Here is a 16,788-nt window from a genome sequence, read left to right as displayed (position 1 = left end):
CACAGCTCTGCTCAGCTGTTCTGGTGTCCCCTGCGCTGGGCCTGCCGACCCCCCACTTCCCGCTCCCTCGGGTGCGAGGGAGCTCACCTGCAGGTTGGCCCACTGGATCCTTCCGATGCAGCGCGGTGCATTGCGCCAGGCCTGCTTGGTGGCGAAGATGAGCTCATCTCCCGTCAGCTGGTAGGTTCCGGTTGTTTCTATCTCCTTTGTTACTGCTTCCACCCGGGCCAGATGTTCCTCTATTTTTGCTCTGGGGACAGGAAGCGACCAGGAAGATTAACAGTGAGATAGCCTCAAGCGGGGACTAATTCTGTCCACAGAAGCAGGAACTGAAACGGGATACCAGGAGGGCACATGCTCTCACTGGATCCGCCCCGTCCTAGGCCAGCCACTGGGGCGTGGGGTCTGCGCAGTCACACGGAACTCCGCTGAGCAGGGCCCTGGGCTTGCTCTGATGCTTTGCCGTCACTGTCTTGAAATTCGTCATCATTTTTAAACAAGGGGCCTGCATTTTCATTTTTGCACTGAACCCCACAAATTATGCAGCTGCCTTGGACCCCTCCAGAATCCTGCCTTTCTAGGTGCTTTTTTAAAAACCATGTGTTCTTCTCAGCTTGATGAGCAGGAGCAAGGGGTGTGATCCTCCCCAGGGGGAGGAGATGTGGGGGAGCTTCCTATCAAGCAGCAGCAAGGTTTTGCCTCTAAACAAGGGGGGCATCTGGCCACCGTCTCATGGGTAAGACAGAACAAGTCAGTCCCTCCCACAGCAGCTACTGGGTACTAAACACTTACCATGAGTCAGGAACCGTGCATGCAAAGTGACCCACAGGCGCCGTCACACTACATCATGAGGGAGGTATTTTTGCATTCATTTTATAGCTAAGGGTATTAAAGCTCTCGGGGGCTAAGCACCAGGCCAGGAACATAACCGTGGTCCCTGGCAGAGCCAGCACCCAGACCCAGGTCCCCCCCACCAAATGGTTAAAAGCTTCCCCTCCTGCTCCGGAGGACAGCGAGTGCTTCTGCCACCCGGAGCCCAGCTCTCCCGATGCAGCCCACAGGCCCCGGGGGGTCTGTCCACAGTACGGGCAGACGCCTCAGGCCCTCTAACTCACACTGCTTCCCAGCCACAGCCCTGCTCACCTGGCAGCATGCTTTCCCCCTCTCCTCCCAGACTTTGAAAATAGCCCGAAGGGAGAAATTCATCCAGGAAGCCTTTGAAACACGCACACACATGCACACAGAACAATCTCGAGACTCCCAATCATCACCAAAGGCTTTTGAAATGGCAACAAACAAAACTATTTAAGGGATGAATTCCTGATTAAAGAAAGTCGAAAACTCAGAACAAAATGGCCTTTCTGTGGGTGATGGGTATCTCGCGAACTCTTTCTTGATTAAAAAAAAAAAAGTACAAAGACAAAACACTTAGCGATATTTATCCTCAAGGACACCCCTGGCATAAGAAAATGCTGGAAGCCCTCCCTCACCAAATAAAGCTTCTGGCCATATTCTCGCTTTTGCACCCAAGCCTGAAAACCTAACAATCATCCTAACAGGCTGCAGCAAACACATTTACTAGTATTAACATGGCAATATGTAAGAGACGATTATTTTTCATGTTTGTGCCCAGTTTCTTTCAAGTTTTATATTTTACCCTTGTTTTCATATCATCACATTTTGGAGGCACTAAAAATCTTACGATGAAGAGAGTGTGGCTTTAGATATCAGTAAACTGGATTTGAATACAACATTCAACAAGATACAATCTCCAGCTACACAATCCTTCCTACATGAAAGACTGACTGCTCCCAGCTGGACATGCTTTTGGCTGCTGTTCTAATTGTGGGAATGGACTGCCCGTCATCGTTCACACCCCTTAGGGCCTCCTGGGGGCTGAAGGTATATACTTGTGACTGTGAAAAATGGAATTTCCCTCCTTGAGAAGTAAATGGATTTGAACAGCAACGGAGCACAGCCAGCCCTGGAGCCTCCCTGAGCTTCCTGATACCCACTCAGCGGCCTCCCAAACACCAGCAGGGCTTCCTGGATCCAGAATCAGAGCAAGGGAATCTTCAGGGCCAAAGAGCTGTGTGTTAGAGCGCCGAGGTTAAGAGCAGACTGCAGAGCACGGCCGGGCCTCCTCCGGGAACTCTGACAGCCTCATCTATATACTGGGGAGAGCGATATGGCAAACTCACAGAGTCGGAAAGAGCATTAAGTATGAGGCACTCATGGGATCCTCGTTCAGTGCTCAGGAGATGTTGGCATAGTACCTTTGGGAAAATTCCAGAAGCCCGAAAACTCCTTAGTCAACAACTAAGCCGTGACCTCAGGGATCCTGAACCTCCCATCACAAAGCACTCCCCTAGAGGTGCTGCTTGCACAGCACACAAAGCAGGTACACACACACACACACACACACACACACACACCACTCCCCAACCAGGGTTCTCAATCTAGGCTGCACATTAGAATGGTCTGGAGAGCTTTTCAAGGCCTGAAGTCAACCTGCAATCCACCGCCCAAGACTCTAACATCCTTGGCCCAGGGCAGCCTGGCATCAGTGGTTCTGAGCTCCACGGGTGCTCCTCCTGTGCAGCCAGGGCCGAGAACCACACGTCCTGGAAAAGGGAGCTCTTTCGCAAGCACAAGGCCCTGCCCAACACAGACATTCTAGGGTCATGCAGAGAGGGAAGGAGCCACCAGGAGCCACTCTTTCCTCAAAGGGGGTGCCAGAGGTAGCTCTGTGACACTTAGTGTGGTGAGTTTTAAGGTGCCTAATTTACACAGTCATATTTTCTATTTGCACCCAAGCATGAAAACCTAACAATCATCCTAACACGATGCTGCAAACACACTTATGGTATTCACATGACAATGTGTAAGAGATGATTATTTTTTATGTTGGTGCCCAATTTCTTTCAAGTTGTATATTTCACTATTCTAATAGCATAATGACAGCTAATATTTATGTAGTGCTTATGATGTCAGGCAGTGTTATTAGCATATTATATACTTCATCTCACTTAATCTTTTTTTTTTAAACAGTGGTAGATTTTTTAAATAAATTTTTATTGTGGTAATATATATAGAACTCAAAATTTCTCATTTAATCTTTATAAAACCTTCAAAGGCAGGTAGTATAATTAGTCCTATTTTCAGATAAGAAAATTGAGGCACAGAGAAATGAAGTAACTTGCTCATAAGTGACAGAGCTAGGATTTGAACCCAGGCAGGCTGCCTCTAGAACCTCTGCTCTGGACCACAGCACTACATAGTTTTTCTTTCACTGTTCACGTAGACAATTAAATGGGACAATTGACGATGAAAAATAACTAAGAAAAAAACGCCTGACAAAAGGCTGGAACATACAGAGCACAGAGTGAGAGTTCGACAACTGAATGACTGAGTGACTATAGAAATAAAGGACTCCCAGAACCATATTCATGGAAGCTTCATTGGATAGAAAGAAAAAGAAGAGAACCCCAGGACAGGCCCTCAAAGGATTTCGTGCAAAGATGCTGGTCTGTCCTCTCTAAACCAGACAGCCTACATGCCAGCCAGGGTGACCTCAGGTATGTCACTGGGCTCTTAAGTTCACACCTGCAGAAGGCGGAGCTCAGTTTGGTAGTCTCTAACGTCCTTTGCGGTTCAAATATTTTATAATAAACAGGTCCATATTAATTCACAATCCAGTTTACTATGTGCCAGAATGCGTAGAACTCATTTAATCCTTATTAACTCATTTAATCCTCACAACAATCCTAAAGCCAAGTTCTATCGTTATCCCCATTTTACAGATGAGGAAGTTGAGGCACAAACGGGTAAGTAGATTTCTCAAGGATACAGCACTAGTTGGTGGCAGAGCCAGGATTTAGATTCCAAACTTACACTTCTAACCACTACTGCTATGCTTCTTGGTCTTATGATTATGAGAGCCTACTCTGGGGTCTTTGCCCTTAAAAAATTACATTTTAGCCTTAGAACCACTGCAGATCTGGGAAGGAAAAGAGATGAGGGTCAGAGAGGAATGGCTAGAGCCCAGGGGTGGATGGGGAAACCGTGATCCTGCAGGAAGTGAGCCTTACTCTTTGAAGGAGTCATAATACTGGTTGACAAATTCAATAGCTTGAGGCAGAAGCTCATCCGGGGGAGTTGGCTTGTCCCTCAGCCCTCTGGTCAAACTTTTGGAGTTCATGATAGACCCCAGGCAAGACTTGGACTTGCAAGCAAGATTCTGGAAAGATAGAAGCACCAGTGAGGACAGGTTGCTTGGCCTCTTGGACAGGTTTCATGGTCATCCGCCTCTAGCAGCCAGCTTCCTTAGCCACTCTCCTTCTACCCCAGCTACTCCAGCTCCCGGCCACCTTCTCTTCACCCCTGTGGCACCTCCTCCTTGGGGTCCACTGGGCTTTCTCCCCATCCACATCTTTTCTTTTCTACTGGTTGAACCCAGTGGGGGTGAGCTGAGGTTGCATTCCCCACACAGGACTCAGTCTCTGGCCCTGATCCCCAGCTGGTCCCACACCCAAAGCAAAGCCAACAGCTTGGTCCCTGGGAACAGCACAGCTCTGCTTCTCATTTAAAGAGGCTGAGGTTGGCTCCTGTGGGGACACTTTAATTGGAAAGAATTGGAATGAGGGTACAAATCCCCCAAATCACAGGATGGCACAGAAAAAAAAAAACACTGGAAGGAAGTCCTCATAAAATCTGGTGATTTCTGGGGGTGTGTGGGAAATCAGTCTGTTTTCAGGATCTTGAAATTCACAATTCTTTTCTTTTTTTTTTTTTTTTTTATATGGGCAGGCACCGGGAATCAAACCCAGGTCCTCTGGCATGGCAGGCGAGCATTCTTGCCTGCTGAGCCACCATGGCCTGCCCTCTTTTCATTTTTAAACCATAGAATGGGGTGTACCGGTGGTTCAGTGATAGAATCCTCACCTTCCATGCGGGAGACCCAGGTTTGATTCCCGGACCATGCACCCCAAAAAAACAAAAACAAAAAACCATATTATATGCTAAAGTTAGAAAAGAAACTTAGAAGGAAGGAAGGAGCCATAAAGGACATTTAGTCCAATTACTCTGTTGATGCTTGAACCTTCTCCAATCTCCCTACCTCATAGCACTTGAATTCATCCAGTAACAGGGAGCTCACTATCTCCTGCTGTAGTTCAGTCCAACTTTGGACAGTACTGTTAGAAAATTCTTCCTGATATTATGCTGAAACCCATCTCTCTAAGAAAGCTATTAATTTGTTCCTGCAATAGTTTATCTGAACATCAGGGTTATTCATTACACATCAGAGAGTTACCTTTGCTTACTTCCTACTGGAATTTGTGAAGAAACCGAGTCTCTGTTCCCAACTCCCTTTGCCCAGGCAGATAATTGATTAGTTAGCCCAGGAGGAGACATCTGTTTGGTCCACAAATGGAGCCGATGTCTATATTGGCATGGGACAAGGGTGGTCCTCCCCAAAGCCCCAGATTTCTCACCCCTTTGGCCTGGCGGTGAAGTGTGTCCTGGAAAATCATCCCGCTGCCCCAGTTTTTGATCCTCACGTGCTGAGGGCAAGCCGCTGGAGATGCGTCCAGCTTGACCAGAGATTCTGGAGACTGCTGAGAGGGGAAAAAAACAGGGTTTTCCAAATGCCTCCAACTTAGGATGCCACAGTCTCTCCAAGGCCCTGGGCCCTGCTTTCGCTTTGGGAATGTAGGGAAGTTAAAGAGCAGGGCAGTGCTCCATGCCCCTCCTCCCTTCTTAGCAACTCGGCCACTTGGGCCACTGCCAGCTAAGAGCTCCAGGTGCCCAGGCCACTGGCCAGGCTTCTCTCCTCACTCAGGGCTCTTGCCAAATGCTTCTGCAGGACTGCAGCAAAAGGGACTAAGGTTAGATATGAGAAACTAGTGTCACAGCCAATACTCTGTGAACCAGGAAGAATGGACTACAGCCTTCCATGGAGGCATTTCAGAATTTGAAAAACATTTCCTTTCTCATCTCCTGCCTGATTCTCTCTGCCTTTTTGACACTGAGGTCAAAGACACCTGCAGGATAGAGAATGGGGGCTGGAACCCAAGGCTCAGTACTGAGCCTGGCATTAGTTTGGAATGTCCCTCCTGGCTCCATGAACAGGCTTGAATCACTCCTTGCCCACAGTGGCAAATCATCCAGGGGCTAGGGCACTGTGGGGACTGCCACTTCCGATGACCATGGATCATCAGCCCGCCCCCCAAAGCCTTCCTTGCCCCCACCTCTGCTCTTCCCAAGGCCTGGGGCTGTCTACTGACTGCCCAGACTCCACTTCCTCCGCTTTCCAGCCCATGTGACTCACTGACCTTTCCTGTCCCTGCGAGGGGCTGGGGGGACCTAGTCCAGTGCTTGCCGAGGCCGTGGAACTTGGCGTCATCCTGCGTCACCAGACTGTGAAAGGAAACAGCTACCATGAGAGCTAGTATCTGAGAGCCATGAGGGATCTTGGGGTCTCTTCTGCCCAGCCCCTTCATTTGACAGATGGGAAAACTGAAGTCCAGAGGGCGGAGCTACGTGCAGTAGCTCTAGTTCTAGTCAAGGAAGAGATACTGGGGTGGGGAGCAGTCAGACCGAGCCTCCCCCCCCCATCACCACCCTCCCCACGCAAAGCCAAAAGGATACGAGCCAAAGGTACTGGCCAAAACAGAAGCTCTGGGAAGAGGCACACTTTTAAAAGCTAAGTGCAAATGCAGTACAGGAGAGGCTAGCTTCTCCAACTCTGCACTCCCTGGCCAGCAGCACAATCTGCCCACTACCCATTAAATTTTTATGACTTAAGCATTTTTTAAAAGCACCTGATTTCTCTTGATTTATTTACTTATTTTTAAAATGTATTGTGAAAAATTTTAAGCATATAAAAATAGAATAGTGTAATAAACCCACATGGACCCCTCATCCAGAGTCAACGCAATTCATCAATTACCAACCTATGGCCAGTCTTGTTTCAGCTATACTTCCCAACCCCTGCCATTATTTTAAAGCAAATCTAAGACATCGCGTCAACCACAAATATTTCAGTATTTCAGGAAGATACACTCTTTAAAAAAAAACATATTGGTTTTATTTATTTCAATATAAGAAGTTGTAGTTAAAGAATGTAGCCAGCTGTTTGAAGAGGAAAAGGCCCTGATAGCCTGAAACAGTTGATTCTGGTTTGGGTTTTCAAGTTTACTCTCCTGGCAAACTCTACAGAGAGATGTCTCTCTGCTGCCTGTGTGCTCCCCTCCAACAATCACCCTTCTCCCGGGCCTCCTCTGTCACTCTGGGGGGAATCACTCTACAAGGACATCTTACTTTGAAAGCTTGTTATGTTCCACATTCACTGCAGTTTTTCTGGTGTGTGTGTGTGTGTGTGTGTGTACATTCAAGGGAGAGGGGGTAAAAAAGTATCACAAGGGTCTCTCATTTTCTACTCCATAAATATCTGTGACTTTAGAATATAATGAATGAGCCTGTATTGCCTTTTTTTTTTTTTTTTGCATGGCCAGGCTCTGGGAATAGAACAGGTATTGCTTTTTTATTGGGAAAGGTAATCACTGTATTTTATTAGCACGATATGATGGGCTCTGTATAGTCCCATTATGCGATTTATAACTCTGAAGAGATAAGGTCTCTTTAAGAGACATTAGGTATCAGAAAGCAACTCACATCTGAATCAAGTGATTCAGCAGCTTGGTAAATGGCCCTCCTATGCCCTGCCTACCATCACACCCCTGGTCTGGCCAAGTGCACCCCATCAGATAAAAACACCCAATATAGGGTAATCTGGAAATTCAGAACAGGTAATCTATGGCTGAGGAGTCAACAGGGGGCTGCTTAAGCAGGAAGATGTTTGGGGGCTGGGATCCCCAGAGAGGCAGTGCCTTACTGCTCCTTTTGCTCTTTCATCGTCATCCCTCACCCCAACCCCACCCTGTGCCCATTCTGGCTGCCTCTTACTTCTGGGGAGAGAGTTGGAGAATTCCAGAAGCTTACTGGTTCATAGTAACATCTGGATTGAGAAATAATGTCTTTGTACTTTTAACATAACAATTGCCCCCAATATTAAAAAGCATAATTAAAAAAAAAAAGCTGCCTGAAAATCCACTAAACAGCAAGGCCATAATTAGTATCAAAACTATCTACGGTCTGATGCTGCATGTGTGTGTGTGTGTGTGTGTGTGTGTGTGTGTGTTTACAAGTATAGAAAAAAGCCTGGGAGGAAATGCTACTGAATGTTACAGTGATTAGCCCTAAATGATGAGATCATGAGCGACTTAAATTTTCTTTATACTTTGCTGCATATTCTGACTTTTTACACTGGTTATGAATTACTTTCATAATTAGGAAAAATTAAATTTTTTGAAAAATGAGTAAGCGAAGCTATAAGGCCTCCCCCCTGCTTTAGCTGGTGCCTTGGGGCTAGCTGTGGGGAAGCGTGAGGACCAGCTGCTGGGGTGCACATTAAGAATCCGAATACTTGATACCAAATTATTGTATCATTTATTCAGACACTCATGCATTTGGCCAAGCCCACAGCTGTGCTCCCTCTTGCTTGTTCTTTTTTAGGGAAAGCAACACCTGAACACCTGTCAATTAGAGGAGGGGTGTTGGTGGTGGGTGGCTTGCTTAGACCCAAAACTATCCATGAGCCCTTGAGTGGCTGAGGACTGCTGAGGTCAGAGCTGTGGCTTGTTTGGGGCGCTGCTTCCCCTGGAGTTCCCACCCTCCCTAAGGCTCTCACAAGTCCAGACCCTGGGGGTTGGGAGTGCGGGGCGCTCTGGGAAACGGACCTTATTTGTAAAACAAGAATCTCTGCTCTCTTTACCATATCTGACCTAAAGGCTGTAGCAGCTCCAGGACTAAAAACCCTCTGCAGAAAGGTTTCCTAGTGCTCAGACATCCACTCTTCCTGGCCTGCCCACACAACGCCTCTCCTGTGTGCTGTGGGCTCCCTGAGCTGTTTGGGGCTACTGAATTGCAATCTCTTCGACGTTCTGAACAAGGACAAGTAAACTGTCATAAGAATCCTACAGAGCAAATGTCCCACCCCTCATATTTGCACGGACAACCGAGGCTCAGAGAGGTCCAGTGTGGCTCCCGGAGCCACACAGCCAGCGAGCTTCAAGCCGGTCTCCCTGAGCGGAGCCGCCCGCCTCCCTCCCAGGGCAGAGCTCGGCGGGGCAGGGAGTACCTGGCTCGGCGGAGGCCGCAGGCAGACTGAGGCCGAAGGATCCTGCGGAGGAGCCTGCAGAGCCGGGGCCGGGCGCCCTCGCACGCCGCGCCCCGCCACTCCCGCATGGCCCTGTTTGGGCACAAGTTCCAGGGCGCCGCGCTTCCCCGCCGCCGCCTGCTCCTTTATCGCTTCCCGATCCCAGAGCTCCCGCCCTGGGGCGGGGCGAGCCGGAGAAGCGGCCGGGGCTCGGCTTCACCCAGTGGCCCACCGCGGGCGTCCGCAAGGCTGTTTGCTGTTTGGATGCTAAGATTCTGGGGGAAGGTATTTTCTCGGGTTTGCTTTACCCCCATCAAGTAACAATGATGGCCATAATAATTCCCATTGTACAGGATACATAGTTTACAAAGCAAACTTATCTGTCATGTCATCTACTCATTAACCAGCATCGGGAAGGTAGTTCTTATGACTCCATTCTATTGAAGAGGAAGCCAGGGCCCAGAGAGGTGAAGGATCTTCCAGAAGGCCACACAGCAGCCCTATTCTGCCCAGGGCCATAGCCCAAGCTCTCTCCACCTCACAGGACTGCTTGTTCTGCATGTTTCATCAAGGAAACCAAGGAAAGCGCAGGGTCTCTGTCCTCCCCTACCCATAGGCTCCCCTACCCCAACCAGCCTTTACCCCAACCAGTCTTTGCTCCCTGGAAGGTGCCAGGGCCTCCTGACTGCTCCACCTGTAAGTTGTTCCTTACATTTAGAGCAAGCTAATGCTGAGGGTCCAGGGACAAGGCAGCAGTCCTCCACTTGAGAGTGCAGGCTCCCTCTTGGCCATATTTCCGCATATTTAATCCCAAAACCAATTTAAAGTGGAATGAAAGAGGGCTCATGTTTATTCTCAGCCGACTGCAATCCAGCTGCAACCCACTTAGCTCAACTTTGTTCCAAATTCCATATTTCTTCATCTAGATGTCCCCACATTTACCTTGTGTCTCCATAACACGCATCATTTACACACCCTCACTTCCTAATCGTTTGTTCACATAGAATATAGATTCATGAATCCCATGTAATATGTTCTCATCTTATTAGACCGGATGGATTTAAAAACTTAAAAAAAATCAAAATATATTAATTGGCTCCCTATTGCTTTCAGGATAAAGCAATAAATAAATAAATAAATAAAATCCCCTTTGTACTGCTGCTTCCTCTTCCAGTAACATCCTCCTGTTACCAGACAAAGGCAGTAGATTATTTTGCCTGATGCGCTCAAATGACTAATTCCTGACACTGGGGTTTCAAAGAGAGAAAAATTTATTAACTAGGCACATAGCAGGAGATCAGATGGCCTATTGGCCCAAAATCTCTCTCCCCAAACTGCAGTAATTCTTTTACAGAATTAAAAGATGGGCAAGTTTTAGGATAATGAGCACAATGGCTCCGGATGATGTGATTAGAGGTGATTTTTAGTATTATAATGAGGTAGAGGTGACTTTTTGTTAAAGTCTAAGCTACTGCGCATGTCAGACAAGCTCGTTTTGGTTAGACCCAGTCTCCTTTATCAAGATAACTTTACACTTGGGATGGTTAGTTCCGGGCTGATCCAGGACCACCCTTCATTAATAAACATTAGGGGCTGTCTTTAGTGGTCACAAGCCTCTAAAGTTGAAAAACTGGATCAATGGGTACAAGAGAAGGTTAGTCACAAGGTTTTTACAATCACGAGGGCACAAGAGAAAGCCTATACAATCATCAGAGATCAAGGCATCTGGATTACTGTTTAGAGATGCCAGGTATTTCCTTCTGTCTATTCCAATGTACCAGAAAGCAAGAAGGATGATCTACATAATGATTCGGTAATCAAAATCATCCCTTAAATTCTAATTTCTTGGTTACATTCCCAGGCCCCTCTGATGGTTTCATCGCAGTCCAGCTGGGCTAACCTCCTCCCAAAAGCCTTCTTTCATCCCACCCCACCCCCACCCCCACCCCTGCAGTGCTGCAGCCAGGCTGGGCACCCCTGTAGTCTCCCCAGCACCTCTACTTTGGCACCCACTGTTCCTCACTGTCCTGCGAATCTCCCATCTACCTGTCTGCTCTGCCCCAATAATTTATAAGTTAGTACTTATATAAAAGTACTGATACATTAGTACTTATTATAAAAGGTAATCTCCGCCACTGTAATTTATAAATCTCTTTAACATCTCAAACCAGCAAGGCTCACATCATTTCCTGCATTTCCTCCCTGAGAGCAGAAACCGGCTCTGTGTTGTCTGTCCCTTCACAGCCCTGCACATAGTAGGCCCTCAGGGAGAACCCATAGAGTATAGAGGTTATGAGTTCAGATTTGGTTTAAACCTCAGCTCCACCACTTTCTAGATATTGACTCTAGATGTTCTCTCAACCTCGTATGGCAAGGAAAATAATAGTTCCTGCCTCATTAGCGACACAGTAATAAGGATTTTATAAATATTGCCTGTTATTTTAATATATTTTATTATGTAATTAATAAATGGCTTACACAATTAATTGATAAACAGAAGGGCTTCACTGGCATCCCCACAATCCTCAACAGAGTAGTACCAGTTGAGCCCTTAGCAAATAGCTGTTTAATGGACTGAAACATGCTCAGTACCAAAATAGTGGCAGTTCAGTGTCATGATTACATGCAGACTTCCAGGGTTTGTATGTGCCTCTGTCACTTGCTAGCTGGGAGATCCTAAAAGTTTACTTACACTTTCTGGGCTTTAGTGTCTGACTCTCTAAAGTAGGATAACAAAAGCTTTTTCCTCAAGGATTGTTGGGAGGGTTAAATGAATTAATGAGTTTTATTTTCCCTCCATCATCTCTATACCTAACTTGGGCCCTTTCACCAGCCCACTCCATCTTAAAGGGGAAGTAAGAAAAAAAAGTCAAGTCAAGTTAGTAGTTTGCCTGAGGTCACACCGCAGCCCCCTAATTTGTTGGGGATTGATCGTAAAATGGCGTAGGCAAATAAGAAGTATCATTCTGGCTTGATCGGGGCCCTGTCTGGGGTCAGAGCTCAGGTCTCTTGCATGGTCCAAAGACATAAATTGCTCCCCAGGAATAACAGTGATGCTTCTAGAGGGGATGGGATTAAGGTTGTGGGCCACCCTGAAGGGAATCAGGAAGGAGGGTATAACCAACAATTAGGATTTAACCAATCATTATACACATATTTCTTTTTTTACTTTCTAGTATATTAGAACAGCCAGAAGGAAAGACCTGAAATTACTGCTGTAGCCTAGTTGTCTTGATGTTTGATAATCATTATATAACTATACCACCTTTATTTCACAATTGTAAAAACCTTCTGACTGGCCTCCATTTGTGCTCCCAAATTCTGTTTTTCAGTTTCCGAGGCTTATGATCACGAAAGACAGGCCCTAGTGTTTATCAGTAAAGGAACCTGATTAAGCCCAGAACTAATTCATTCCAATTCCTAAACTATTGTGCCACATGAAGCTGGATCTAACCAAAATTGGCCCGCTCTACATAGGCAGCAGCTTAAACTTTAAATGTAAGTGACCGATACCTCATTATAACACTAGAAGTCATGCCCATCATCATATTAAGGCTGCCATTTTCTTACATACATTCTGTGACTGAGCATGTAACCAATCTGGGCATACTCAATAATTAGATCACCTCTAATTTTATCATCTAGAGCCACTGTGCTCATTATCCTAAAACCTGCCCTCTCTTGGCACTAGAAAACTATCAGAATTACTACAGTTGGGAGAGGCAGACTTTTAGGCCCATAGGCCATCTAAACTCATGCTTTGCACTCAGCAATAAATTCGTTTATCTTTGAAACCCTGCTGTCTCAGGAATTGGTCATTGGAGCATATCGGGCAGAGGGCCTGCTGCTTTTGATCAGTATCAATTTGGCGACCCAGATGGGACCAGGTTCCTAAGAAGTAAGAAGTCCGGCTGCCTGAAGTCCTGGAGCTCCAGCAGAACAGGTAAGTGTGATCACCGAGCCTTCTGCAGCAGCTAAACTGTTCTAGTCTCGAGGCTCAGCAACCAGGCTTTACACTGCTCTGCTGCCACTCCAGACCCTCAGTGCTTTAAGCAGCTTTAAGAAGAGAAATAGCTTCTAGTTCAAGGTCCAGACATCAGACTGGGTGAGTGGGTCGCCAAGGTGAAAGTGGATTGGGAAGTTAGTTCAGAGGTTCAAGTTCCCTGGACCTGGGTTTTAAGACATGGGACCCCTTTGCTCCGATCTCTACAAGTTTACCTTTTTTGTTCTGTTTGAACAAAAAATACTTTCAGAAGTATACTCCTGAAAAATAAGTAATCCAGCAATTAATTGGTATTTAATGAAATTAAGGGTTTAATGTCTGTTCAAATTGTTAGTTGGTATATTACTGCGTTTGTATTGTTCAAGTGTTCCCAATGGGTAACTCATTACTGGAATTCTTTAGAATCAGAAATTCTGATTCTAATAGTATTCCTGAATATAGCTCTTATAATGCATTTTGAAAATTTTCAGTTACATGCCTATGGGAAAAAAAAAGTTTATTTCCATAACACAGTGTGGCCTCAATATGATTTAGAATCAGGACGGAAATGGTCTGAAAATGGTTCTATATAAAAGGACACTCCATTACAGTTAGAATTGTTCTGCAAAAGAGCAGAAATGAGATGAGACGATGTATATTCAATCCTTTTATTTTTATCTCTCAGAAGTATATTTCTGTGTTTCTTTTTTTTATGTCTAACTTTCTATTTGTGTCTGTCTGCTTATTCAATGTATATTTTCATACCTCCAGATAGTAATAGCAAATTAACAAAAAATTCTTAAAGAGCTTTATTCAAATTACTCAAAGATAAATAAATAAATATATATATTAGTACTCCTGGAGTCCCAAAGAAAAAGGGGGAAAAAAGAAACCTTCTAAGGACCAGGATTCAAGGCATTACTACCTGTAATTCCTGTAAACAAATTTGGACATTGGAAAGAAAAGGCACCAAGAATTTTCTGAAGGCAGAGGAGAGCTACCTCTGGAAATGGCAAAGACTTTCCAATTGTCCAGCTCACATCTTTAAGAGAAATAGATCTAATAATTGGAAACAATTAAAAGGTATAAGGGAAGAATAGAAACAGCATGCTCAGTCCAGTGAATTCCAAGACTACTGCTCACTAGCAGAGAGAGAACTCTCAAGTGAACTGAGAAGTTCCTCTCCCTTCCAGATCCAGACAAGACCTCCACTTTTAAACCCCAAGAATGTAAGCTGTCCAAACGAGAAGGACAAAGTTATGGCTTCTTCCTGTAAATCGAGAAGGATACGGATGGCCACCTGGTCCTGGTGTTTGAGAAGGCTAGCCCAGCAGAGGAGCCTGGCTCCCAGGATGGAGAGTTCTTAGGATCAATGGTGTTTTGTGGACAAGGAAGAACATATACAAGCTGTGGACCTGATCAGAAAGAGTGGACATTCAGAGACTTCAGTAGTTCTGGGTGGGAATTCCTATGAGAAAACCATTAAAAAATGGGTAGACTTGAAGGAATTGGGTCAAAGTCAGGAAGTTGGGTTTCAGTGATAAGGAGGTACCCCTGTGACAGTTGGCAGACTGCAAACTGGGACCCAGCCTCGGCTGTGTTACCTGCTGAAGGAGGCAAATTATGGCTTCTCTCTGGGAACAGTCCATGGGGAAAAGGGAGTGTAAACGACTGATATAACACCTCAAGGTGTGGCTGTGGAAGCTGGTATCTTAGCTGATGATCACCTTGATTGAAGGGAATGGAGAGAATGTAGAAAATGACAGCTATGCCGAAGTGGTTGAGAAGGTGAAGAAGTCAGGAGATCATGTCATGTTCCTGCTCGTAGATAAGAAAGTTGATAAGCTCAAGTGCAGGGTTGTAGAAGTGAAGAAGGGAAGCAGTGGCTATGGGTTTTACCTGAGGGCAGGCCCAGAATAGAAAGAGGAAATCATCAAAGACATAGATTCTGGAAGCCCAGCAGAGGAGGCTGGCCTGAAGAGCAACGACCTGGTAGGCTCTGTCAATGGCAAGTCTGTGGAAGCCCTTGACCATGGCAATGTGGTGGAAATGATTAGAGAAGGTGGAGCTCCGACTTCACTGTTGGTGGTAGGTAAAGAGATGGACAACAATACGTACATTGGCTCATTTTTCTCCATTTCTCTACTATCAAAGTCAACAAATGCCCAGTGGTTCTTTCAAGGAGATTCCAGCTCCTACTCCTGCTTCTCTGGGAGTCTCAAGTCCAGATACTACAGAAGAAGTAGGATATCAGAAGCCTAAACTTTGCAGACTGGTTAAAAGTGAAAATGGCTATGGCTTGAGCTTAAATGCAATTCAGAATCTGCCAGGCTCATTCGTCAAAGGGATGCAGGAGGGCAGCCCTGCCAGTCTGGCTGGGCTAGAAGATGAGGACATCATCATTGAAGTGAATGGGGTAAATGTGCTGGATGAACCATTTGAGAAAGTGGTGGAGAGAATACAGAGCAGTGGGGAGAATATTATAGTTTTGGCCTGCGGAAAGAAGGTCTATGATTATTTCAAGGCTAAGGAAATTCCTAATGTTTCCTCCATGGCTGATCCATTGTATGACCCCCTAGAGTCCAAAGAAGGAGCACTGGCAGCGTCAGAGCACAACTCAGGTGCCACAAAAGAACAGCCCACAGTACAGTTTCTTCTTCTTTTTCCTATTCGGAAGGTACAAAGATGTGATGGGAACAAATAATGGCTTTGGCTGATAGCTGTTTCTGGCTATTTACTGGGAATCCTTTGTCAAGAAATGAGCTGCCATCCATTCACTGTTCTGATAGAGAAGGACTCCTCTGGAAACCAGTTGACCATGTTTGATTATATTCCGTTGTCATTTGTCTTAGGGGGTGACTATAGCAGACAGCTTTTTTGTGGTCCACGTAGAAAAAGCTAAGTCAAGAGCCAGCTTCTTTTCATGCTCTCTCTTTCAAGCTTCAATTTAACTACATTCCCTAGTATGGTGAAACCCTTATTGCTATAGGCTCCATGAACACCAAAGATGATTTCTCAATCTGTATATGTGAGAGTTGCTAATTAAAGTATCAGAGCAGACAACACTATTAAAATTATGCTTTTGTAAGAATGCTGTGGTTGCTAGAATAGATAATATTAAAAATGAAAAAACAGAAAGAAGGAAAGGCATAGGCAGATGGGTTCCTAGGCTAGATAAGTCTTGAAAGCCAGAGGAGCCAGCCTCTCCAAGAAAACTAGTGCCATCCCCTCATCCAATATTATTGATGGGTCTTTTCAACATGAGAAAGTTAGAATAGGCAAAGCTCAAATATCCCTAAAGATTGGGAGAAGATCAAAGGGGAAGGAGGAGTTATAGCAGAGAAGATAGGATTTGACAAATGAATTATTATGTTGATATTTCCTTCAGTCTCCAGCATCTTGGAGCCACTAAAAGGAAAACCTTAAAATTGTGGAACTGTAACCCATACCAAACTCTGAAATATGCTCCATAACTACTTGCTACGATGTACTTTGAAATGTATTGCTTTTTTGTATGTATGTTATATTTTACAATAAAAAATATTAAAAAGAAGAAGAAAGGCATAGGAACCCTCATCAACGCTAT

At 45.5% G+C, this 16,788-nt stretch overlaps 1 protein-coding gene and 1 pseudogene across 1 annotated transcript in view; one reads left to right on the top strand and one right to left on the bottom strand.

Moving 5' to 3' along the window:
- The window catches only part of NOS2 (nitric oxide synthase 2), a 36,567-nt gene extending 27,258 nt beyond the window's left edge, over positions 1-9,309 (bottom strand). The window contains exons 1-5 of the mRNA XM_077165240.1: positions 9,203-9,309; positions 6,336-6,420; positions 5,496-5,618; positions 4,092-4,240; positions 88-250 (exon numbers count right to left, since the gene is read on the bottom strand). Of these exons, the coding sequence (XP_077021355.1) occupies positions 88-250; positions 4,092-4,240; positions 5,496-5,618; positions 6,336-6,420; positions 9,203-9,309 (627 nt within the window). The remainder of the gene's footprint in view (positions 1-87; positions 251-4,091; positions 4,241-5,495; positions 5,619-6,335; positions 6,421-9,202) is intronic.
- LOC143686647 (Na(+)/H(+) exchange regulatory cofactor NHE-RF3 pseudogene) lies at positions 9,308-15,893 on the top strand (annotated as a pseudogene).
- Positions 15,894-16,788: the final 895 nt, after the last annotated feature.

Source organism: Tamandua tetradactyla, chromosome 6 (genome assembly GCF_023851605.1).
Source record: "Tamandua tetradactyla isolate mTamTet1 chromosome 6, mTamTet1.pri, whole genome shotgun sequence".
NCBI lineage: Eukaryota > Metazoa > Chordata > Mammalia > Pilosa > Myrmecophagidae > Tamandua > Tamandua tetradactyla.
Note: the sequence above shows the minus strand (reverse complement) of the source record. Positions and strands in the feature narration are given on the sequence as shown.